The sequence below is a fragment of the Bubalus kerabau genome, chromosome 22 (genome assembly GCF_029407905.1).
Source record: "Bubalus kerabau isolate K-KA32 ecotype Philippines breed swamp buffalo chromosome 22, PCC_UOA_SB_1v2, whole genome shotgun sequence".
NCBI lineage: Eukaryota > Metazoa > Chordata > Mammalia > Artiodactyla > Bovidae > Bubalus > Bubalus kerabau.
The window spans coordinates 16,903,559-16,929,617 of record NC_073645.1 but is presented as its reverse complement, the minus strand read 5'-3'; the positions used below and the strand labels follow the sequence as shown (position 1 = coordinate 16,929,617).

The 26,059-nt window shown below is 41.4% G+C and overlaps 1 protein-coding gene across 5 annotated transcripts in view; it reads right to left on the bottom strand.

Moving 5' to 3' along the window:
* The window catches only part of EXOC6 (exocyst complex component 6), a 177,389-nt gene extending 158,508 nt beyond the window's left edge, over positions 1-18,881 (bottom strand). For 3 of the 5 annotated variants that reach the window (XR_008707278.1, XM_055560915.1, XM_055560919.1), the window contains exon 1: positions 18,724-18,881. Coding sequence is in view for 4 of the 5 variants with exons in the window: in XM_055560915.1 (XP_055416890.1) it covers positions 18,724-18,824 (101 nt within the window). In the remaining variant the exon portion in view is untranslated. The remainder of the gene's footprint in view (positions 1-18,723) is intronic. The other 2 variants (XM_055560916.1, XM_055560920.1) reach the window with 1 other exon arrangement.
* Between the last annotated feature and the right edge of the window lie 7,178 nt (positions 18,882-26,059).

The following is a 26,059-nucleotide window of genomic DNA, read 5'->3' as shown; positions in this document are numbered from 1 at the left end:
GCAATGAGGAAAAATATCAGAATATATGAAATACAGCAGGCACCAGAGAAAAATTAATAGCATTAAATAATTATCTCAATGAAACAAAATAAATGAATCAAGTACAAAACACAAAAAGCTAAAAAAAAATAAATCAGAAGAAATAAATCATTACATATAAAGGCAGAAAGGAATGACTTAGAAAATAAACTACTGAACTGAATAAATTCTGAGACAGATTTTTCTTTTTTTAAGTCAACAAAATAGATTAACTACTAACAAACCTAATTGAGGAAAAAAATGAGTGAAATCACAAATACTGTATTCTAAATCAGAACTGACAAGGGGGATAAAACAAGCCATCAAAAACTGAAGGAAATTTTAACATGAGACTACATTACACAACTCTACTCAAATAAATTTGAAGAGATGGATAATTCAAAAGAATACAATTTACTGACTCTCTAGACAAAGTGTAACACAAAACCAACTGTAACAGAAAAAACAAGAGAAATGAGTTAAGATGCTCATACAAGGAAAAAAAAGAGGCACCAGACCCAGTTGATTTCATCATGTAATTCTAACAAACCTTTAAAGATTAAATAATAATCATGTTTTAAAAAAAAAAAAAAAAGATTAAATAATAATCAATGCTAATTATACTATTCTAAAGCACAGAAAAAGAAAGAAAACTTCTAATTTTATTTAATGAGATGAGCACAACATTGATTCAATGATGTGAGGAAAAGTGAAAGTCAAGTTGTTCAGTCGTGTCCCACTCTTTGAGACCCCATGGACTGTAGCCCACCAGGCTTCTCCGTCCATGGGATTTTCCAGGCCAAGAGTACCAGAGTGGGGAAACCGCACCAAAAAAACTAGACCATCTCACTTACGAATATCAGTGCAAAAAAAAAAAATCTTGAAAAGCATACGCACAAACAGAATTCAACGGCACACTAAAAGAGCAATTCACTATGACACAAATGTGATTTATTCTATGAAGACAAGACTATTTCAAAAACAATGCATTAATAAATTCAAGCATATTAATGTTATAATGGTATACAGCACATGAATAAACATGTAGACAACGAACAGGATAAAAAAAATCTGAGATAGACCCACTACATATAAAAATTTAGTAAATGATACCAGCAGCATCTGAAATCAATGTGAAAAAGATATACTTTTCAATAAGAAATGTTAAGATAGCTAGCTGGTTTGCCATATTAAAAAAAAGACAAAGGCACATCATACTCCAGGAAAATTCAAAAAGGATCAGAAATGTGAAAGTAAAAAATAAAATCATATGATTACCAAAAGAAAACATGAGTGGATTTCCCTATAACCTAGTTAGCATGGAAAACTTTCAAGCAAAAAGGAAAGATTGATGAATTTTATTTTCATAAAAACTTTTGCAAGGCAAAAAAAAGACATTAGCATAGTAAAAGAGAAAACTTAAAAATATTTCCAACTAGTGGCAAGAATTGGAAAATATTTTGAATAATTTTGAAAATTTTGAAATATTTTGAATAATAGAAAACAATCACTAAATGTTCCATCCAGCACACCCTTCTAGATTATCTGTGGCTTTCACTGTCTTTGAACTATTTTACATTTCTGTAAATTGCTGGAAACTGATAGTGATGCAAGTTACTTTTGCCCATAGAAATGTAACACACTTTTATCAGTGGAATGCAATTGATTATTGCCCTGCAGATACTGACCAATTATATGCCTATTGATAAATCTATTTCAGCATTCTCATAGGCCAATATCATTCTTTTGCCATTGCCTTTGAAACATTTGTAACATATTACTGGTTCCCTCATTATTTAATAAGTTAAATAAAATCTTTGGAATGTATTAATTTACTACCTGTATGACTTCCCTGGTGGCTCAGACGGTAAAGCGTCTGCCTACAATGCAAGAGACCCAGGTTCAATCCCTGGATTGGGAAGATCTCCTGGAGAAGGAAATGGCAACCCACTCCAGTATTCTTGCCTGGAAAATCCCATGGACAGAGGAGCCTGGTAGGCTACAGTCCATGGGGTTGCAAAGAGTCGGACACGACTGAGCGACTTCACTTTCTTTCTTTCTTTCTTTCTTTCTTTCACTATCTGCATGCAGGGCATAATTTGATCATTTTTTAAAATTATCTTGTAATAGTTTCGGAGAGTTCATCAAAATTCCCAGTGGGCTCACCGGGCAGAAACAGGAAACTGCATTGCCAGAGATCTTCACCTCTGTGTGAGGTTTTTGGTGTTTTTTTTGGTTCCACAACCAGGGATCGATTTTGCAGTGAAAGTGCAGAATTCTAACTACTAGGCCACCAGGGAACTCTTCCTTTTTCTTTTTAGATATTTATTTATTTTGGCTGCACTGGGTCCTGGTTGCAGAACTCAGGCTCTTCACTGCCCCACAGCATGAGGGATCACTGAACTGGCATCCCCTGCATTGCAAAGCAGATTTTTAACCACTGGACCTCCAAAGAAGTCCTCCTGCTTTCGTTTTTAAAGGTCTCCTAGGAGGAAAACCCAAGTGGCAACATACATGTAACTTGACTGACTCCCTGTTTCTCTGAATTTGGTCTCATTTTCCTCTCTACAGACCATGGCATCGGGTCCCTTCAATTCATGGCAAAGAGAAGAGGAAAAAGTATGAAGTGTTGATAGATATTATTTTCTTGGGCTAAAAAATCACTGCGGACAGAAACTACAGCCATGAAATTAAAAGACGCTTGCTCCTCGGAAGGAAAGCTATGACACATCTATGTTTTTGTTTAGTCACCAAGTCATGTCCAGCTCTTCGTGTTCCCATAGACTGTGGCCTGCCAGGTCCCTCTATCCATGGGATTTCCCAGATTCAAACCCACATCTCTTGCTTGGCAGGTGGAGTTTTTCCACTGAGCCACCAGGGAAGGCCATGACAAACCTGGACAGCATATATTAAAAAGCAAAGACATCACTTTGCCAACAAAGGTCTGTACGATGAGTCAAAGCTGCTATTTTTCTAATAGTTATGTACAGATATGAGAGTTGGACCATAAAGAAGGCTGAATGCCAAAGAATTGATGCTTTTGAACTGTGGTGCTGGAGAAGACTCTTGAGAGTCCCTTGGACTGCAAGCATATCCAACCAGTCTATTCTGAAGGAGATCAACCCTGAATATTCATTGGAAGGATTGATGCTCCAATACTTTGGCCACCTGATGCAAAGAGGCAAGTCATTAGAAAAGACCCTGATGCTGGGAAAAATTGAAGGCAGGAGAAGAAGGGGGACGACAGAGGATGAGATGGTTGGATGATAACACTGACTCAACGGACACGAGTTTGAGCAACCTCTAGGAGATGGTGAAGGACAGGGAAGCCTGATGTGCTGCAGTCCACGACAGAGCTAATGAACAACAGCAATGTTGAGTGGGAGGATTAGTCAAACTATTTTAGGGAAGGGGTGGAGATTTCCAGGCGCTGGGCCACCACCCATCTTCTGGTCTTTTGATGGTGCCCTAGAACTGTCATCCTGTTTATTTAACTTATATGCAGAATACATCGTGAGAAATGCTGGGCTGGAAGAAGCACAAGCTGGAATCAAGATTGCCAGGAGAAATATCAATAACCTCAGATATGCAGATGACACCACTCTTATGGCAGAAAGTGAAGAGGAACTCAAAAGCCTCTTGATGAAAGTGAAAGAGGAGAGTGAAAAAGTTGGCTTAAAGCTCAACATTCAGAAAACGAAGATCATGGCATCTGGTTCCATCACTTCATGGGAAATAGATGGGGAAACAGTGGAAACAGTGTCAGACTTTATTTTTTTGGGCTCCAAAATCACTGCAGATGGTGACTGCAGCCATGAAATTAAAAGACGCTTACTCCTTGGAAGAAAAGTTATGACCAACCTAGATAGCATATTCAAAAGCAGAGACATTACTTTGCCAACAAAGGTCCATCTAGTCAAGGCTATGGTTTTTCCTGTGGTCATGTATGGACGTGAGAGTTGGACTGTGAAGAAGGCTGAGCACCGAAAAACTGATGCTTTTGAACTGTGGTGTTGGAGACGACTCTTGAGAGTCCCTTGGACTGCAAGGAGATCCAACCAGTCCATTCTAAAGGAGATCAGTCCTGGGTGTTCTTTGGAAAGAACGATGCTAAAGCTGAAACTCCAGTACTTTGCCCACCTCATGCGAAGAGTTGACTCATTGGAAACGACTCTGATGCTGGGAGGGATTGGGGGCAGGAGGAAGAGGGGACGACAGAGGATGAGATGGCTGGATGGCATCGCCAACTCAATGGACGTGAGTTTGAGTGAACTCCGGGAGATGGTGATGGACAGGGAGGCCTGGGGTGCTGCAATTCATGGGGTCGCAAAGAGTCGGACATGACTGACCGACTGAACTGAACTAGAACCGTCATGGCACCTCTGGATGTGTTATTTAGCTTGCTAATTGAGGATCAAGGTCTAGTCAAAGTGACTTGTCTACCATCTTGGACCCCTTTGATTCTAATCAGCTTATGTTGTATCCTTGGGCTATGTCATGCTTTCAAAAGCTGTGTCCCGCCTCCTTCCCTCCTAGTTCAAAACTATGACCAAAGAAAATGAAAAATGACTTTTGACTGCGTGGCCACAGTATTCTTTAGACTCCAAAGAAAATAAATTAAAACTTTTTGGAAACTGTCCGACTAAGAGAAAATGCTTTTCTCCCCCTGTGCCTCGAGACCACGGCTCTCTGGGTCACTTATTTAGACCATCTCTAATTCCTGAAATTGAGGAGAGAAAAAAAAAGAAAAACAAGAAAAGAAGGCTTTAAAATTTTTTACTTATTCCAAATGTTATTATAAACTAATGAGTTTTATACTGTGATTACTGACTCATGACTAAGTCTGGGAAATGAAGCCATGAGATTTCATGATGTGTATGTTTGGGTGATAGTAGTTTAGTCTCTAAGTTGTGTCCAACTCTTGTGACCCCATGGATTTAGACCACTGGGTTCTTCTGTCCATGGGATTTTTCAGGCAAGAATATTGGAGTGGGTTGCCATTGTCTTCTCAGAGGGATCTTCTCAACCCAGCAATCGAACCCAGGTCTCCTGCATTGCAGGTGATCTCTTGCCCTGCAGGCGGGTTCTTTACAGACTGAGCCACCAGGGAAGCCTTGTGTCTGTTTGGATATATGTATGTCTCAGAATGTGTCTTTGCCTTTGGACACTGTTGCATTTACATTAATTTGTAAAACAGCTCTATTTAATTGGCTTAAAGAAAAGCAGGCACTTAAAAATCAAACAATTCTAAATGCAAGAGACACTGAGCTATATGGTTTAACGTTTGCTTGTTGATATATGTGTATCAGTACTTTTGACCAGTCATGCTAAGTCACTTCAGTTGTGTCTAATTCTTTGTGACCCTCTGGACTATAGCCCACCAGGCTCCTCTGTCTGTGGGATTCTCCAGGCAAGAATACTGGCCTGGGTTGCAATGCCCTCCTCCAGGGGATCTTCCCAACCCAGGGATAAACCCAAGACTTGCTTGGCAGGCAGGTTCTTTACCACTACAGAGCTCACATGAACAAAACCAGGGAAAGAAAGAAAGAAAGAGAAGTCGCTCAGTTGTGTCCAACTCTTTGCGACCCCATGGACTGTAGCCCACCAGGCTCCTCTGTCCATGGGATCCTCCAGGCAAGAATACTGGAGTGGGTTGCCATTTACTTCTCCAGGGGATCTTCCCAATCCAGGGATCAAACCCAGGTCTCCCACATGGCAGGCAGATGCTTTATCCTCTGAGCCACCAGGGAAGGGTTCCTTCCCTAAACCAAGGAATCCTTCCCTATTGCCTCAGGCTCTGCCTGTGGCACAATGTTAACTGAGATTCTGCCTTTTAGACTAGCCTTGTTACAGGTAAGCTCTATTTCATCTTCTGGGCTTCACTGGTGGCTCAGCTGGTAAAGAATCCACCTGCAATGCAGGAGAACTGGGTTTGATCCCTGGGTTGGGAAGATCCTGTGGTGAAGGGGTAAGGCTACCCACTCCAGTATTCTGGCCTGGAGAATTCCATGGACTCTACAGGCCATGGGGTCGCAGAGACACAGTGAGCAAATTTCACTTTCATCTTGTAACCAGGAGAAAGAGAAAGAATGGCTTTATTACTTTGCCAGGCAAATGGGGAACACAGCACCTCAAGAACTGTGCCCTCCTCCCTGGTGAATAGGGAGAGGTTATATAATCAGTCAGTTTACCAAGAAGAACCACAGAAAATGTGAAGAGTCCTCCTGTGATCAGAACAAACCTCAGAGACTGGCCTGAAAAACTAACACTGCACTCAAACACATATTTGTACATCATGTTCACAGCAGCATTCACAACAGTCAAAAGTTGGAAGCGATCTGAGCAAACAAATAATAGTTGAACAAAAAGTAGTATATATAAATACAATGAAACATTATCCAGCCTCAAAAAGGAAGGAAATTCTGACACAGCTACAACATGCATGCATGGACCTTGATGACATAACGTTAAGTGAGACAAGCCAGTCACAGAAGGACAATTATGATTCCACTTATATGAGGTATCTAAAGCAATCATATTCTAGAAAGTATGATGGTAGCTACAAGGGGCTGGTAGGAAGGGACAATGGGGAGTTACCATTTAAACGTGTACAGTTTCAGTTTGGAAAGATGAAAAAGTTCTGGAGATGGATGGTGGTGATGGTTGCAGAGCAATGTGAATGTACTTTATGACATGAATTGTACATTTAAAAAGATAAATTTTATGTTACATATATTTTACCACAATTTTTAAGTAACATTTAAAAGTCAAGACTGGGGAGATCAGGGGATTTAATTCACTAGAAAAATCATTAAGAAACTCCCCAGGCCAGAATACTGGAGTGGGTAGCCTTTCCCTCCTCCAGGGGATCGTCCTAACCCAGGGATCAAACCTAGGTCTCCCACATTACCGGTAGATTCTTTACCAGCTGAGCCACAAGGGAAGCTCATGAAATAGAAAGATAAATGAAAATTTTGTCCATTTATTCCTTCAAATTTACTATGTGTGATCTAATGTGTTCTAGCTGCTGGAGTGTATAGTAGATCCCTGGTGGTGCTATTCACCTCCCAGCAGCTAAGGGCTCATAGCTACCCTCTTCTCTGGAGAAGCGGGAGGCACTCTGCCCAATAACGCCTGGGAAGGCATGTCCCCGCTGCCAGCACACACACTCTTGGGGCAGCCTGTAGCCAATGAAAGATTGCTGGAGGTGGGAGTAAAAGTTCAGCTTCAGTGCCTCAAAGTGCAACAACTTTGTGATATCATTCTAACTCCAGAGCTTCTCCTGGAATCAGGCTGAGGCTACACTTAAGCTTAACCCACAGATTTACTGATCTCTTCCCTATCCTACTTTCCTCACTCCTGCAAGTTTCACCCAAACATACTGCCTCAACAAATCACTTGTATAAGGGGGGCGGAAATCTACCACTGGAAAAGGGACCAAATTTAACTAAATCAGGCTGTGAAACAACTTATGCCCCTGGATATTGTTGAAAACAATAAAGCAACCAGTCAGCAATTACTGGAGTCTAATATCCGAGTGTGACACCAAGATAGACAGACAACTTAACAGAGAGATCAGGGAAAGAGACAAAGAGAATTTTGCTAAAAACACTGTCATTCCAGAGTGACTATGTGCCAAGACTGTGCCCTCTGAGGAGCCACAGCAGAGACTTCACATTGTGAGGAAAATAAATACACTTTATTAAAATAGTACAGCCAAGCCATTAATTAACAAGCACAAAAATAAGCCCCAGAGGGTGGTAGGGTGGTGGTGGGTTTAAGTATCCAGAGTTAATATAATATACTGTCTATACTGTCTGAATTTTCCAGTTTTCAACCACAACAACAAATTATGAGATAGGCAAAGAAATAGGAGACTCTGACCTACACACAGGAAAAGAAACAGGCCCTGTGAGAGGGCCTAGCTGGTGGAGTTAACAAAGACTTCAAAGTACTATGTTCACAGAACTAAAGAACACCATGCTCAAAGCAGTGAAAGAAGGTATGATGGCAGTGTCTAATAAAATATTTGTGACACAGAGAGAGAAATTATAAAAACAACGAAGTTGAAATTCTGCAGTTGAAAAGTCAACAACAGAAAAGAAAACTCATCAAAGGATCTCAGCAGCAGATATAAATTGACAGAGGACAGACTACTTAAACACAGACCAACAGAAAAATGTAATCCAAGCAAGAGAGAAAAAAGCATGAAGGAAATGCACAGAGCTTCAGAAAAATGTGAACACCACTACACACACCAACATACACGTGATGGGAGTACCAAAGAAGAGAAAGAAGAAAGAATATTTAAAAAACAATGGCTAAAATTTCCCTAATTTGATGAAAAACATTAATTTAAACATCCAAGATAATCAATAAACTACAAGAAGAATAAACACAAAGAAATCCATTCCCAGACACAACACAGTAAAATAATGAAAGACAAAAGGAAAATCTTGGAAGCAACAAGGGGGTCGGATGGGGGGAAACCACACACAAGGGGATCCCACTGAGATTAACAGCTGACTTATCATCAGCAAAAATGCAGGCCAAAAGGCAATGGGATGATACATTCAAAGTGCTAAAAGAAAAAACTGCCAACCAAGAATCTTATAACAAAGCTCTCTCTAGAAAAATGACAGTAAAATAAGGACACTTGCAGATAAACAAAAGCTGAGAGAATTATTAACAGCAGACCAGTCCTAAAAGAAATATGAATGGAAGTCCTCCATAAGAGTGTGCCCAGATGGCAATGTGAACACACACACACACAAACACCAGTAAGGATAACTATGTAACTATAAAAGACACTATAGTGACTTCCCTGGTGGTCTAATGGCTAAGACTCCACTTTTCACAATGGAGGGGGCCCAGGTTCTATCCCTAGTCAGGAAACTAGATCCTACATGCCACAATTAAAGATTTCACATATCAGGGCAAGTAAGACCTGCCACAGTCAAATACAAGATTTTTTTTAAGACAGTATAAATGCATCTTTCTTCCTTTACTGATTTAAAAAGCAACTGCAGAAGACAACATGTACATAACTTTACTGATAACAATATATATTTCAACTATAGAAATATATTTGAAAATAACAGCACAAATGTGGGAGCAAAGCTGTACTGGAATAAGAAAACAACACAACCAAAAACTCAGCATCAAATGAAGAGATTTATAAATGGTAAATAAGGCTAACATAACAAACTCTATAAATATACTTGTTCTCCTTCCCTCAGCTTCTTTGGAAAATAAAAAACTATATGTAGTAAGAATTATAACAATGTATTGTTGGATTTGTAACATATATAGATGTAAGATATAATAATAATAGCACAAAAGTGGGACTAGAGCTATGTTGTTACTGTTCAGTCACCCAGTTGTGCCCGACTCTTTGTGACTCCATGGACGCAGCAGGCCAGGCTTCCCTGTCCCTCACCATCTCCTGGAGTTTGCCCAAGTTCATGTCCATTACATCAATGAGGCCATCCAGTCACATCTCTTCCTCTGACGCCCTCTTCTTCTTCCCTCAGTCTTTCCCAGCATCAGGGACTTTTCCAATGAGTCAGCTGTCCACATCAGGTGACCAAAATACTGGAGCTTCAGCTTCAGTATCAGTCCTTCCAATGAGTATTCAGGGTTGATTTTTTTTTTAAGACTGACTGACTGGTTTGATCTTCCTGCTGTCAAGGGACTCTCAGCACCATAGTTCAAAGGCATCAATTCTTTGGCGCTCTACCATCTTTACAATCCAGCTCTCACACCTGTACATGTCTACTGAGAAGACCATAGCCTTGACTATACGGACATTTGTCAGCAGAGTGATGTCTCTGCTTTTCAACACACTGTCTAGGTGTGTCACGGCCTTCCTGCCAAGAAGCAATCATCTTCTGATTTCATGGCTGTAGTCACCATCTGCAGTGATTTTAGACCCCGCAGAAGAGGAAATCTGTCACTGCTTCCACCTTTTCCCCTTCCATCTGCCATGAAGTAATGGGGCCAGATGCCATGATCTTAGTTTTTTAATATTTGGTTTTAAGTTGCCTTTTTCACTCTCCTCCTTCATTCTCATCAAGAGGTTCTTTAGTTCCTCTCCACTTTCTGTCAACAGAGTGGTATCATCCACATATCTGAGGTTGTTGATGCTTCTCCCGCATATCTTGATTCCAGCTTATAACTCACCCAGTCTGGCATTTCTCATGATGTGTTCAGTGTATAAGTTAAACAAACAGGGTAACAACAGATAGCCCTATCATACTCCTTTCTCAGTCCTGAACCAATCAGTTGTTCCATACAGGGTTCTAACTGTTGCTTCCTGACCCACATACAGATTTCTCAGGAGGCAGGTAAGATGGTCTATATACCCATCTCTTTAAGAGCTTTCCACAGTTTGTTATGATCCACAAGGTCAAAGGTTTTAGCATAATTGAAACAGAGGTAGATGTTTTTCTGGAATTCCATTGCTTTCTCTGTGATCTAGAAAGTGTTGGCAATTTGATCTCTGATTCCTCTGCCTTTTCTAAACCCAGATGGGCCATCTCAAGGTTCTCGGTTCATATAGTGCTGAAGCCTAGCATGCAAGATTTTAAGTATGACTTTACTAGCATGGGAGACAAGTTCAACTGTCTGATGGTTTGAACATCCTTAAGTAATGCTTTCTTGGGAACTGGGATGAGAATTTACTTTTTCCAGTCCTGTGGCCACTGCTGGGTCTTCCAGATTTGCTGACATATTGAGTGCAACACTCTGACAGCATCATCTTTTAGAGTTTTGAATAGCTCCACTGAAATTCCATTGCATCCACTAGTTTTATTCACAGTAATGCTTCCTAAGGCCCACCTGACTCCACACTTCAGAATGTCTGGCTCTGGGTGACTGACCATATCATCACAGTTATCTGGTTCATTAAGATCTTTTTTGTACAGTTCCTCTGTGTATTCTTTCCATCTCTTCTTGATCTCTTCTGTTTCTACTAGGTCTCAACCGTTTCTGTCCTTTATTGTGCCCATCTTTACATGAAATGTTCCCTTGGTATTTCCAATTTCCCTGAAAGGATCTCTGGTCTTTCCCCTTCTATTGTTTTCCTCTATTTTTACTCATTGTTCATTGAAGAAGGCCTCTGAAATTAATTTAGAATTAATCTGAAACTGATTCTGAGAGCAACCACTAAGAAATCAATTGTTTAAATACTGGAAAAAATCATTAAAGTAACTAAAATATTACACTATAAAATATTCATTTAACAAAAAATAGAAAAAAAGGAACAGAGGAGAAAAAAAAAAAAAACCAAGACATACAGTAAACAAAAAGTAAAATGACAGATACAAATCCAACTATATAAATATTAACATTCAACATGAATAGATGAAATAGTACAGACAAAAGTTAGAGATTATGGGCTTCCTTGGTAATTCAGTGATAAAGAATCCACCTGCCAATGCAGGAGACATGGGTTCAATCCCGAACCCAGGAAGATCCTACGTGCTGTGGAGCAACTATGCCCATGTGCCACAACCACGGAGCCTGTGCTCTAGAGGCCAGAACTGCAACTGCTGAGCCCACACACGCCCTAGAGCCTGTGCTCTGCAACAAGAGAAGCCACCACAGTGAGCAGCCTGCACACTTACAACTAGAGAGGAGCCCTCACTTGCCACAACTAGAGAAAAGCCTGTGAGGCAACGAATATCCAGCAGTCAAAAATAATAAAATAAATAAAGTTATATTTTTAAAAAGTCAGGTTATGAAACTGGATAAACAATATGCTCCAACAATATGCTATCTACAGGAGATACACTTTGGATTCAAGCACAAAAATAGGTTGAAAGTAAAAAGATAAAAAGAGACATACCATACAAAGAGCAACCAAAAGAAAGCTAGAGTAGATTTACTAATATCAGACAAAACAAACTTAAAAACAAGTCTAGAAGACTTTCCTGGTTGTCCAGTGGTTAAGACTTCACCTTCCAACGCAGGGGGTGAGGGTTCAATCCCTGGTCAGGTAGCTAAGATCCCACATGCCTCAGGGCCAAAAAAAAAAAACATAAAAAAACCAGAAGAAACACTGTAACAAATTCAATACAGACTTTAAAAACCAATTAAAAAATAAAATAAGTGTAGAGATAAAGAGGAACATTTTATAATGTAAAAGAGTCAATCAATCAAAAATATATAACAAGTATCACTATGAACAAAGCTAGTGCAGGTGATGGAATTCCAGTTAAGCTATTTCAAATCCTAAAAGATGATGCTATGAAAGTGATGCACTCAATATGCCAGCAAATTTGAAAAACTCAGTAGTGGCCACAGGACTGGAAAAGGTCTGTTTTCATTCCAATCCCAAAGAAAGGCAATGCCAAAGAATGCTCAAACTACCACACAATTGCACTCATCTCACACGCTAGTAAAGTAATGCTCAAAATTCTCCAAGCTAGGCTTTAACAGTATGTGAACAAAGAACTTCCAGATGTTCACTCTGGATTTAGAAAAGGCAGAGGAACCAGAGATCAAATTGCCAACATCTGCTGGATCATAGAAAAAGCAAGGGAATTCCAGAAAAACATCTACTTCTACTTCATTGACTATGCTAAATCCTTTGACTGTGTGAATCACAACAAACTGTATAAAATTCTTAAAGAGATGAGAATACCAGACCACCTGACCTGCCTTCTGAGTAACCTGTATGCAGATCAAGAAGTAACAATTAGAACCAGACATGGAACAATGAACTGGTTCCAAGCTAGGAAAGGAGTACATCAAGAGTGTATATTGTCACCCTGCTTATTTAACTTATATGCAGAATACATCATGTGAAATGCCGGGCTGGATAAAGCACAAGCTGAATCAAGATTGCCAGGAGAAATATCAATAACCTCAGATATGCAGATGATACCAACCCATGGCAGAAAGCAAAGAGGAGCTAAAGAGCCTCTTGATGAAAGAGGAGAGTGAGAAAGTTGGCTTAAAACTAAACATTAAAAAAACTAAGATCATGGCATCCAGTCCCATCACTACATGGCAAACAGATGGGGAAATAATGGAAACAGCGACACACTTTATTTTCTTGGGCTCCAAAATCACTCTGAATGGTGACTGCAGCCATGAAATTAAGACACTTTCTCCTTGAAAGTAAAGTTATGACAAACCTAGACAGCATATTCAAAAGCAGAGACATTACTTTGTCAACAAAGGTCTGTCTAGTCAAGGCTATGGTTTTTCCAGTAGTCATGTATGGATGTGACAGTTGGACCATAAAGAAGACTGCGCACTGAAGAATTGATGCCTTTGAACTGTGGTGTTGAAGAAGACCCTTGTGAGTCCCCTGGACTGCAAGGAGATCAAACCAGTCAATCCTGAAGGAAACCAACCCTGAATATTCATTAGAAGGACTAATGCTAAAGTTGAAGATCCAATACTTGGCCACCTGATGCAAAGAACTGACTCCTTAGAAAAGACCCTGGTGCTGGGAAAGACTGAAGGCAGGAGGAGAAGGGGGCAACAGAGGATGAGATGGTTGGATGGTATCACTGACTCAATGGATATGAGTTTGAGCAAGCTCAGGGAGATGGTAAAGGACAGGGAAGCCTGGCATGCTGCAGTCCTCAAAGCATCAGACACAAATGGGCGACTGAACAACAACAAATACACATTTATGGGCTTCCCCAATGCCTCAGCAGTAAAGAATCTACCTGCAATGCAGGAGACTCAGGAGATGCAGGTATGATCCCTGGGTAGGGAAGTTCCCCTGAGGAAGGAAACGGCAACCTACTCCAATATTCTTGTGTGAAAATCCCCATGGACAGAGGAGCCTAGTGGGCTAAGTCCAAAGGAGCACAAAGAGTCAGACACACTGAGCAAACACATGCACCTAAAAACAGAGCCCAAAATACATGAAGCAAAAACTACCCATTGCCCAATAATGGGCAGAACAACAAGTAGACGATCAAAAAGGAAGTAGAAGACCTGAACAACTATAACCTAATGAGACCTAAGAGACATCTATAGCATCTTCCACCCAATAACATCAGTATACACATTCTTCTGAAGTGAACATGTAACATTCTCCAGGACAGACCACATGTTAGGCTGTAAAACAAGCCTCAGTGAATTTAAAAGGATTGAAATCATACAAAATATGATCTCTGACCAAATACAATGAAATTACGCATTAGTAACAGAAAGGCATTTGAGAAATTCACAAATATGTTGAAATTTAACAACATACTTCTAAATAACCAATGACTCAAAGAACAAATCACAAAGGAAATTTAAAAAATACTTTGAAATGAATAAAAACAAAAACACACAATACCAAGACTTATGAGATCATGTTAAAGTTGATAAAATTGACAAACTTTTAGCTGGACTGACTAAGAAAAAGAGAGACACAAATTACTAAAATCAAGAGTAAAAAAGGGACTTTCCTGATGGTCCAGTGGTTAAGACTCTGATTCCCAATGCAAGAGGCCCAGGTTCAATCCCTAGTCAGGGAACTAGATTCCATATGCCACAACTAAGTCTCTCACAGCCAAAAAGAAAAATAAATAGAAAAGAGTAAAAAAAAAAGTCAGTACCACCAGTCTTACAGAAATAAAAAAGGTTATAAGGGGATGCTATGAACAATTCTGTGATTCCTAGGTGGTTCAGTGTTAAAGAATCTGCCTGGCAAGCAAGAAATGTGGATTTGACCCCTGAGTCAGGAAGATCTCCTGGAGAAGGAAATGGCAACCCACTTCAGTATTCTTGCCTGGGAAATCCCATGGACAGAGAAGACTGGTGGGCTACAGTCCATGGGGTCACAAAAGACTCAGACTGAACACACACACACATGAACCATTTTATACTAACAACCTGATAACCTAGACAAAATGTACAAATTTCTAAAATGACACAAACTACCAAAACTGATGCAGTAAGAAGAGAAAATCAAAACAGACTTGTTATAACAAGAGACTGATCAATAATCAGAAACCTTCCAAGAAAGAAAAGCTAGATGGTTTTAGTGACAAATTCTACCATCTATTTAAAGAAAAATTAACACTATTCTTACACAAAGTCTTCCAAAAAGTGGGAGAATAGGGACACTCCTCACTCATTCTATCAGGCCAGCTTTACTCTGATATCAAAGCCAGCTGAAGACATCACAAAAAAAGAAAATTAGGTACCAATATCCCCTGTGAATACAGATGTAAAAACACTCAATAAAATATTAGCGAGCTGAATCCAACATGTTAAAAAGATTATACTCTATGACCATATGGGATTTATTACAGGAATGTAAGAGTGATTCAACATTACACACATATATACATAAATATGGTACACCACATATAGAGAAATAAAAACACATTCATCTCAATTGAGGAACACTAACCAATAATAAGGTATTACTCTCATACCAAAACTAAAGACGTCACCAGAAAATAAAAGACAAATAGCTCTTATGAATATACATGCAAAAATCCTAAACAAGATACTAACAAATGGAATCTGAGAAGACTCTTGAGAGTCCCTTGGACTGCAAGGAGATCCAACCAGTCCATTCTAAAGGAAATCAGTCCTGGGTGTTCATTGGAAGGACTGATGCTAAAGCTGAAACTCCAATACTTTGGCCACCTCATGCAAAGAGTTGACTCATTGGAAAAGACCCTGATCCTGAGAGGTATTGGGGGCAGGAGAAGGGGATGACAGAGGATGAGATGGCTGGATGGCATCACCGACTTGATTGACATGAGTTTGAGTAAACTCCGGGAGTTGGTGATGGACAGGGAGGCCTGGCGTGCTGCGATTCATGGGGTCACAAAGAGTCGGACACGACTGAGTGACTGAACTGAACATATAAAAAATGATTATACACTATGACCAAGTGGGATTAATTCCAAAAATGCAAGGTTGATTTATATCTGAAAATCAATTAATATAAAACACCATTGTGATACAATAAGGAACAAAATCCACACGATCATAATGGATGCAGAAAAAGCATCCGAAAAATTCAACACTCCTTCATAGTAAAAACACTTGACAAACTAGAAGGGAATAACCTCAACCTGAAAAACAGCATCTATGAAATTCCCACTGCAGTATATACAGAATGCAAGTTGTTTCACAACTTCACCAACACGTCGTATGGTCAGTCTTTTTAATCTTTATTTTTTACTTTTATTTTTATTTTTGACTGCACTTAGAGGCTTGCAGGGTCTAAGTTCCCTGACCAGGGACTGAACCCGGCCCAGCAGTGAAAGCACACAGTCCTAACCTCCAGACCACCAGGGAATTCCCTACATTTTTTTTTTTTTTACATTCTTGAAACATTTAAATTTTCCCATAATAAGTTTTTTTTTTTAATTTTAGTGTTAGCATTTCACTCAGTGAAACCTCAGGAATAAAAGAGCATTGGCTTAAACTCTGTTCAAGAGAAAGGACTGCTAGCAGTGCCTTACACGGGTGTGTGCAGGGCCTGCTTGCAAATGAGAGATGACAAGAGTATATATAGAGTAAGTATGAGTCAGTGTAGTTCACTAAAGAAACGAGTGTGGGTTTCAACAAAGTGAGTAGGTGATACAAATGTCACCAGCGAAACAGAATGATACCACCACCAATACATATATTCTATTTGTGTTACAAAAATCTCAGTGTACAGTTGACCCTGAAACAATGAGGGGATCGGGGCCGAGGACCTTTCATGAAGTGAAAAATCCACATATAACTTATTGTCCATAAAATGGGTTCTTCTATACCCCAGGTTCGGCATTTCCAGACGCAACCAACTGCGGATCCTGTAGTATCACAAAAATACGTTAAGTATGTATTTTTTCTATTTGGCCGAGCCACGAGGCTTTCCGGATCTTAGTTCCCCACACCAGGGGTCAACCGGGCCCCCAACTCCTCCCCCAGCGGTGAGAGTACAGAAGTTCCCACAGTTGTTGCTGTTTAGTCGCTAAGTTGTGTCTGACTCTTTTGTGACCCCATAGACTGTAGCCCACCAGGCTCCTCTGTCCACGGGATTTCCCAAGCAAGAATACTGGAGTGTGCTGTCATTTCCTTCTCGGGGATCATTTAGACCCAGGATCTTCCTCAACCGAGTCTCTTGCGTCTCCTGCATTGGCAGGCAGATTCTTTACCACTGTATTTACTATTAAAAAATTACAGGTATAAGTGAATTCACACAGTTCAAATCCATATTGTTCAAGTCCGCTGTAGTTAAAATTTTTTCTTCTAAATTAATTTCACCTGCTTTCAATGATCCCGCCTAGTACACTTTCTCAAGAAGAAGCACCTCTTTCCTAATCAATACTATTTTCAAAAATGGACTGTTGTAAGTATACCACACACTATACTCCTTCAGTTTCACCATGCAGTGAGGAAAACAAAGCTTCCTTTAAATGTATGAGTTCAACTTTCATTAGCAAATGCAGTTTTTATAAAAAGTGTTATACTGAAAAATTAAGGAAATGCACTAATCATATTTATATCATAGAGGGACCTTCATGTGACAAAAATGTATCATGTACCTACTACATGCTTAGGCATACAGGAGTGAACAAATAGGCAAGGTCTCTAAATTCCCGGGCTTTCTGGGTATCTAAACACGTACCCCTCCCCTGTCTACAAATAAAAAAATCGAGGTCCAGAGAAGTTAAATGATTTGCCCACGACCGCACACTTCATCAGTGCTAAGACTAGTGTAAACCAAGAATCCAGTTCTCTGTAGTCTCAGGGCAAGGTGGATTTACTTTGTACTACAACCACAGGTCCACATAATGACAATAGCACAGTGAGTCCCAAGTTCCCTAAGTGAATAATAATTTCATTATCATCACACCGAAAAATGAAGCCTTATATTTAAAGAGCAGTCATTCTTGAAGAAAGTGGCTAACGCTCTAATGGATCACTAGAGTGCCTGTAGGGCAATAGATAGTCTGGAATAGTCATTGTTCTTGTACTATTTTTAAACGGTGGAGATTCTTTTTAAAATAAACGGGGAAATGCATGCTAAATTAAACATTCGCAAATAAATAAAAGCTTCCCCGACTCCAGAGAGGATTGCCGGGCGAGCGCACGGTCACGATCAGTCACATCAGCGCGTTCCTGAGCGCCAGCTCCTCCCCTCCCGCCCACGCTCCCTCCTCGCCCACTCTAGCGGCGCGGGAGTATAGAGAATGGTGCCGGCGACTCCCGCTCAATTTCAAGTCTCCCACGCCCTCAGCAGCCCAGCGCGCCAGCGTTTCCACCTGCGCGCGGGTCGGCACCTCTGTCCCGCCTTCTGCCGGCACTTCACCTTCGTCCCGGGCACGCCCGAGGCGGAGCCGCCCTCAGCCCCGGAGCGTCGCGCGAGCCGGGAAGCCCCAAGCGCGTTCTCGAGACCCCAGGCCCCTGCCGGGGCAGGGCGGGGCGGGGCGTCGAAAACGGGGCGGTGCCTCGACTCCCGGGGTCACAGGCACCTTGGCAGCCACACCCTCCAGCTGCGCAGTGACAGCTCCCGCGGCTGAGGCGGGCCGCGCGGACAGGTGCAGTCGCCCGTGCCGCCCCGCCCCGGTCCCGGCTCAGGTCCTGGCCCGCTGCGCCTCGGCCCCCGCCCGGCCGCCCGCCTCCTCACGCACCACCTGTCGGGCCGCTTCGCGCGCGGCCGACGGCGGAAAACCCGCCCGCTTCCTGACGAGCGGCCGAAGGGGGCAGCCAGAGATCCCGAGAGGATGAGAGCTTTACCGGAGGGTGGGCCCCACGCAGGCGGTGTCTGTGCTCTGGATCTCCTGCAAGATCCGCTCGTGCTCTGGGACGGTGCCCGGACCTTCGCCGATCTCCGCCATCTTGGCTGGAAGCTGAGGAGCCGGCGAGGCGCGGCGCCGCGCGGACCGCGGGGGCGAGCAACCTGTGGCGCGAGCGCGAGGAGGCGGGGAAAGGGGCGGGGCGATCGGGGAAAGGGGCGGGGCGGGCGGCGCTGGGGCGCGTGGAAGGCCGCGCACGGGCGCGCGACCGGGTCACAGTCCCCACACCTGGGGGAGGCCCAGGTGCTGCCAGCCGCTGTGCGGAGTGGAAACGGGCCACCTCCAACTCTAGCCCGGTACTGGCCCCCCAGTTGCTGTCTAGTAATTGACTGTGCTTTAAAAGCATAGATCCCTGTATTCTGTGTTCAGACCCTGTTCTAGCATATGGGATTATTTCGTAATGAGGCAGATCGACAATAAAGGCTACGGGAATGTTTAACGAGGAGGCATGGGTGGTGGAGGGTCAGAGAAAGGAAAACTCAAGAAAAGCAAAATGGTATGTGGGAGTAAGATTTGTTTTAGGAATGAACCTAGAAGAACCCAGCTGGTGAACAAGGACGACCGCTCTGAGTGGATTCCTGTTCCTGCCCGCGGAAAGTTCACAGAGGCCAGTCTACTTGGAAATAAATTATAAGCGCCAGAAAAACTAAATGACGTAAAACAAAGACATTTTATGGCAAAGATACAAGAAAGACCCAGTGCAGTGTGTGATTTCATGCCAAAGTCCTTGAATCCAAGTGCCCCCAAGTTGCTGTGGCTGGGATGAAGTGGGGAAGCCCTTGAGAGAAGTGGGCTTCAGAGAGATGGGAAGGACAAGCAGGTGCTTGGAAGAGTCTTGTTTATGGGACTGCTGAGTAAACCAGTTTGTCATGATCAAATCAGCGACTGAGGAAGATTAACCAGAAAGAGAGTACATAACCTAGCCCTGAGGGACAACTATTTTCTGGTCTCCGTTAATCCAGAGCTCAGCATGTCCCTTTGAGTCAACCAAGCTCTTTATTATACAGCTGTGTAATTCACTCCAGAGAGCTTTTTCTAGAAGCTTTTACTACTTCCATCCTCCTTCTACAAAAATCCCGCCGAACAGTTAAAAGCATGACTTCCGAAGATGAGTGTGCTCAATTTAATCCCCTAGTCGTTCACTCTACAGCGGGTGACATTGTCAGAACCTAGTCCCTTTATAGTTAAGTTTCCCCATCTGAAAATGACCATGGTAGTGTCTACCTCATTTTGCTGTCCCATGTTGTGTTAGCTTTCTATGACTGCTGTAACAAATTATCACAAACTTAGCTTAAAACAATTCAAATTTATTATGGTTCTGTAGGCTAGAAGTCCAATACAGGTCTCACTGGGCTAAAAATAAGGTGTCAGCACAACAGTGCTCTTTCCAGAGGCACTAGGGCAGAATTTATTTGCTTATGCAATTCAGCTTCCAGAGGCCACCCACATTCTTTGGCTCATGGCCCCCTTCCTCAGTCTTTCAAGTCAGAAATTTTGCATCTCTCTGACCATTTTCCTATAGTCATATTTCCCTCTGACTCTGACCTAAGCCAGAAAAGATTTTCTGCTTTTAAGGACCCATGGCATTAGGTTTGACACAACTATAATTCTGGATAATCTTCTATCTCAAGGTCTTAACATTAGTCATACCTGCAATATCCCTTTTGTCATGTAAGGTAATATATTTACAGATTCCAAGGATTAGATTGTGGACATTTAGGGGGAACCATTATTCTGCCTATTGGGACCATAGTAAGGTCCCAATAAACTTTACTATCATATAAAAATGTCCTTCTTCCTATTAATCTGAAATTTCTGTCCTCCTTGGAAATTTCAACTCAAATTTAATCTCCTTCATAAAGATTTCCCTAAGGAATCAGGCGGCTCAGGGGTAAAGAATCCACCTGTCAATACAGGAGATGCAGGTTCGATCCCTGGGTCAGGAAGATCCCCTGGAAACAGAAATGGCTACCCACTCCAGTGTTCTTGCCTAGAGAATTCCATGGACAGAGGAGTCTGGCAGGCTATAGTCCATGGGGGTCACAAAAGAGCCAGATACAACTTAGCTACTAAGCAACAGCAACAAGAACTATTCCTTCTTGTTGCTGTTGCTTAGTTTAATTAATCCACAAAACCTTCTCACTGACTCTAGGTTGAAGTTAGCCCATTTACCCACTCTACCAACAACTGTTTTAATAGTGAGCACTTGTTTTGATTGGTTCTTTCTTATAATTTGAATTTTGTTTGTTTTTGTACAGTTGACATAGAACAGAAATACATGGCTGACTTCAGTGCAGGCTAACTTGAAAGACCAAAAAAGCTCTGCTACATCCACATGTTTATTCTACCAAGAAACCCTATCACAAGCCTGTTTCCACTGTCTTTTTTTTTTTTTTTTTTTTTTTTTTGACCATACTGGGCAGCATGTAGGATCTTAGTTCCCTAATCAGAGATCTAACTGACACCCCCGGCAGAGTCTCTTAACCACTGGACAGCCAGGGAAGTCCCTATTTCCACTGTCTTGATAGTACAAGAGAACCCAGATCTTCCCTGGGAAATCTCACTTCCTCAAGCTGTGAAAACATACAGAAAAAAAAAATTTCCCAAGTCCACCAGCACTTTCATATCATGTTAAGGTCCTTAAGTTCAGAGATGCCCCCCTTTTGTTTTAGCTTTCCAATTTCTTATAGTTCCTCCTAGAGTTCTGCACGTGACTGAGAGAAAGCTGGAGGGGTCTTAAAACCAGACAATGCTGAAGTTCTGAAGCCACTGAAAAGAGTTCAGGATGACTTAGAAAGGGGTTCCAAACAGATCTGAGCCTAAGGCCAGAGTTTAATTAATCCATTATTGGTAACAATTAGAAATTAGAACAATATCAAATTGTAAAAAGTTAATTTCTTCAAACTTGATCTTTATACAGTTGACATTAAATATCACATCTTATAATGTGGTATATTCAGTTGCCTTGATAGAAATCTGCAACACAAACAGAAAAGGTTACCTCAAATTCCCTGAGGTTCACCATCAGAGTTTCACTGCAAGAAACTATACTTACAGGCTTTTGTTAGAGGGTATATAGTTTATATATATACATAAACTTCACCCATTCCTCTGGTTATTTAAAATTTTACTCTTGGGTCAAGTCAAATCCCTGTACCCAGACCCCAGCATTTTGGCCCTTCCCCCAATTGCTTTTTATTGAGTAGTAAGAAAAAAGAAACAAATTTTTTTCTTGGTAGACTGAGTCCTCAATTGCTGAGGCACCATCACCCAGTATTAGCACATCTGAGATGCAGGTTCAGCTCTTGAGAGGGAAAAATAAACCTTTTGAAAACTGAACCTGAAGCCAAACATAAGATCTGAGGACAAATTTTATGGTGTCCTACAAAGAGAACAGAGAGCCAGTTCTCTCTGCAGGAAAAGGCAGGCTATCTTAGATGATGAGCACGACCAGAATTCATTGCTCTAAAGAGTAAAGCAAGGTGAGGAGAGTGGGACATATGACAGAAGCCAGCTTCTTAACTTGGCGATCAGCTTCTAATGGGGCGTTTCATTTCAGTGTTCATTATCCAGACCTTTCCCTCTTCTCTTCTCCAACCCTGATGCAATCTATCCAAACCCAGCTCTAAATGCCCTTGCCCTGGGAAGCCAACCCTACTTACATACTCCTCACTCCTGACCTGTTTCAACACCTGCCCATAGGGATTACCTCAGCATTGAGTAGCAGTCTCTTCCCCTTAATTCAAGATGAAAGGAAGTCCATTTACCACGTCTTCTAAAACAGCTCTAGCTGTTTCCCTCTGTGACTTCTGGTAGATCCGTTAGTACTTGAAGTTTTTGGGTAAGAATTTAAAGTTTAATGTCCTAAATAGCTCAGTATGTAAATTTTAATTATGGACATAGATATAACATGCACATTAATGTGAAAAAAGGCCTAAAGTGCTACATATCTAGGGACTTCTCTGGTGGTCTAGTCAATGGATAAGAATCTGCCTTCCAGCGCAGGGGGTGTGAGTTTGATCCCTGGTTCGGGGAACTAAGATTCCATGTGCCACAGAGCAACCAAGTCTGCATATGGCAACTACTGATGTCACAACTGGAGAGTCCATGCAACGAAAGACCCTGCATGATACCACAAAGAGCCTACACACCACAACTAAGACCTGATGCAGCCAAATAAATACATATTTTAAAAAATAAAGTGCTACATTTCTAAAAGTCTCCGAAATACAGAATTTCAGCTATAAACCAAAATAATCTTAATAGCTATTTACTGAGCACTATTTTCTAAGCCTTTTATATTATCTAATTTAACCCTTACTAATTCATAATTGTATTGGTAATTAAGTTAGTACTAATTTTACTAAAATCTAATTTCAGCCTTTGGGGTACTCTTGCTATTTCCAATTGAATTTGGAGAAACTGAGACTTAGAGAGATTAAATCACTTGTCCAAGGCCACATAGCTAGTGAGTTGGAGAAGATAGAGCTAATAAGCTGTTCTTGCTTTTCCTGTTAATAAAAAAGTCAGATAAGAAGACTGTTCTGATATTGTTTTACCCAAGGAATAAATGACTGTCAGTCTGGTCTGAGGAGGCTGGGGATAGTAGGGCACATTGGAAGACTGCACATGTTTGGTGAGTTATTTGGGGAGCAGTGGACATTGATTTCCAGAAATCCACCCAAAATTTCTCTTCAGGACTCCTGGGAGGGAAAAAATACCAGGAAGACTGACAGGGCAGGAGACGTACTCTGTGTCCAGTAGGAAACTAATCAGCAAAGTAAAGGTTTAATCTGTAAATAAAATCTTAGTCACTAAGAACTTATACTTTGAGCCACTTGTCTACAGACTAATAACCAACCTCGGGAAAGCCCCTCCCTCAGAAGGAGGCTATAGAATGTTGCTCCCCTGGTCTGGCATTTAAATGGGTTCAAATTCCGATTCATATCTTACTAAATGTGGGACCCTCTGTAAAAGAACTTAACTTGTCTTTGCTTCAGTTTCTTCAAGTGTGAATTGGGAGCAATAAAAGTCCCTGGATTACCAAGTGGTGTGGGGATTAAAGAAGATGTGCTCGTGTGTGCTTAGTCGCTCAGTTGCATCCAATTCCTTGTGATCCCACAGACTATAGCCCGCCAGGCTTCTCTGTCCATGGGATTCTCCAGGCAAGAATATTGGAGTAGGTTGCCATTTCCTCCTCCAGGGAAGCTTTGCAACCTAGAGACAAACCCACATTTCCTGCATCTCCTGCATTGGCAGGCAGATTCTTTACCATTGCATAATATAATATATCCTTTACCATCTATTAAGCAATCCACTCCGGTACTATTGCCTGGAAGATCCCATGGACAGAGGAGCCTGGTAGGCTACAGTCCAGGGGGTCGCAAAGAGTCGAACACGACTGAGCGACTTCACTTTCTTTCTTTCACCATCTATTATATTAAAGAAGATAATATATGTATAATGTTTAGTCCAGAGCTCATCCAACATGAAGCATTGGAGGTGAGGATTATCTGACATTTGTTATTCAACCAAAAAGCCCAGAATTTAGCTTCCTCTTTGGTAAAATAAAAATAAAAAACAGACACAATAATGTTCCTTTTTCTCTAATCATTAACAAAATAGCCTAATTTTTTATCAGAGCTCTCTGAACCTGAACTTCATTTTTTCTCTGAATTCTTGATTGGTGGAAACTGTCTGAAAGTTATTCTTATTGTGGAGAGGGAGCCAGGACCTTGTCTTTAGGTTAGACTCTTGGTTCTGGATCCACTTTAGTGAGCCTTCTGGATCTTGCTTCTAAGTCAAGTGCCTCTTTGTCGTCCTTGGAGACGATGCTCATCTTCTGAGACACACACCACGGTGGCCAACAAATCGTTGAGTCTGTCTTCATTTCCAGGCACAGGGACAATGTCTGTATTGTTCACCACCAGCCCAGTTACTATTTGTTAAATGAATAATCCACATGCAAATACTACTTCTCATGTTATAGTGTTGTAAAAGCATGTCTCATGAGGTAGGGTATATCTCCACAGAGAGTCCCTTCCTCATTCCTAGGAACCCCATATCAGACTTCCTGATCTTTAACCTCTTGAGAATTTGCTATTATCATTGAGATGTTTCTTAAAGAGTTTAAGAGCCTTTGCTACATAACTGCCGAACTGTATCAAAATGCAGAACACAGGGTAGTCTTTCTTGGCTCTAATCAATTAAGCCTTCCCTTTTAGCCACTCTTTGGAGAATGCCTTGACAACGTTCCTCCAGCGTCTACCTTGGTACAGTGACCCCAAGTGGCCACAGTCTGTAAGTGCAAGAGAATGTGAACAAAGCCCTGCCAGGTCTGGGTGGATTCCTTCCTGCTGCAAAATTGTGTCCAGGAATCTGTTCCATATCCCACAGGGGAGAACAATAGAAGGAAACCTGAAATTGAAGCCAAATAAAATCAGTTTTTATGAAATATGGGCTGGTCCTCAAAGAAGTTCAAAAGTAATTAGCCCCAGGTTCTCTTCATTCAACAGCTGCTTTTCTTCAAAGCTTGCTGTGTGCCAGGATCTGTGCTAAGCTTTCAGACAGAGCTGGCTCATCCGTGCGGGGCTGAAGAAGTTGCTCTTGGGTTAATACTCTGCCATCACCATCCTTTGGACAAGGGGGACTCCATCTTCATTTCGCATTGGTCCTGTAAATTATGTTACTAGTCCTGCCCTCAGAATGATGTCCAGAAAGCACCATTAACTTGCTCATCCCAAAGCTAAACATTTTAAAGTCCACTGAGCAATTAAAGAGCAATAATATTTCCTCTGAATTCCACTCTCTCTCTCTTTCGTCTTTTCCCAACAACCCCCAGCACTGGCTTATAATACCAACTATTTTCTCTTCTCTTTCCTCCTCATTGTTGCATGTTTTTTTAATTATTATTCCTCATCCTGTTCAGTGCAACATCTCCATTCCTCACTCTTTCCTCATTTAGCTTTCCTTCATTGCCTGTTGCCCTTTCTGCTTCTCCTCTCACTTGTCCTATTTTTTTTTCTCCTCTCAGCAAAAAGGATTTAGAAATGTAACTAATGTAATGAAATGATAATAACAGCTGATATTTACTCCCTGGCCACTTTTGTAAAATAGCATCCCTGGACCTCCCTATCCTTCACTCTGATTTGTTATTCTTCATAGAGTTTATTACTGGCTTTTAATTTATTTTTAGCTCTCTTCACTAAAATGTCAGCTCCCTGGGAGCAGGGAATTCCCTGATAGAGCAGGGACCATCTTTGACCACTGTCTGCCAC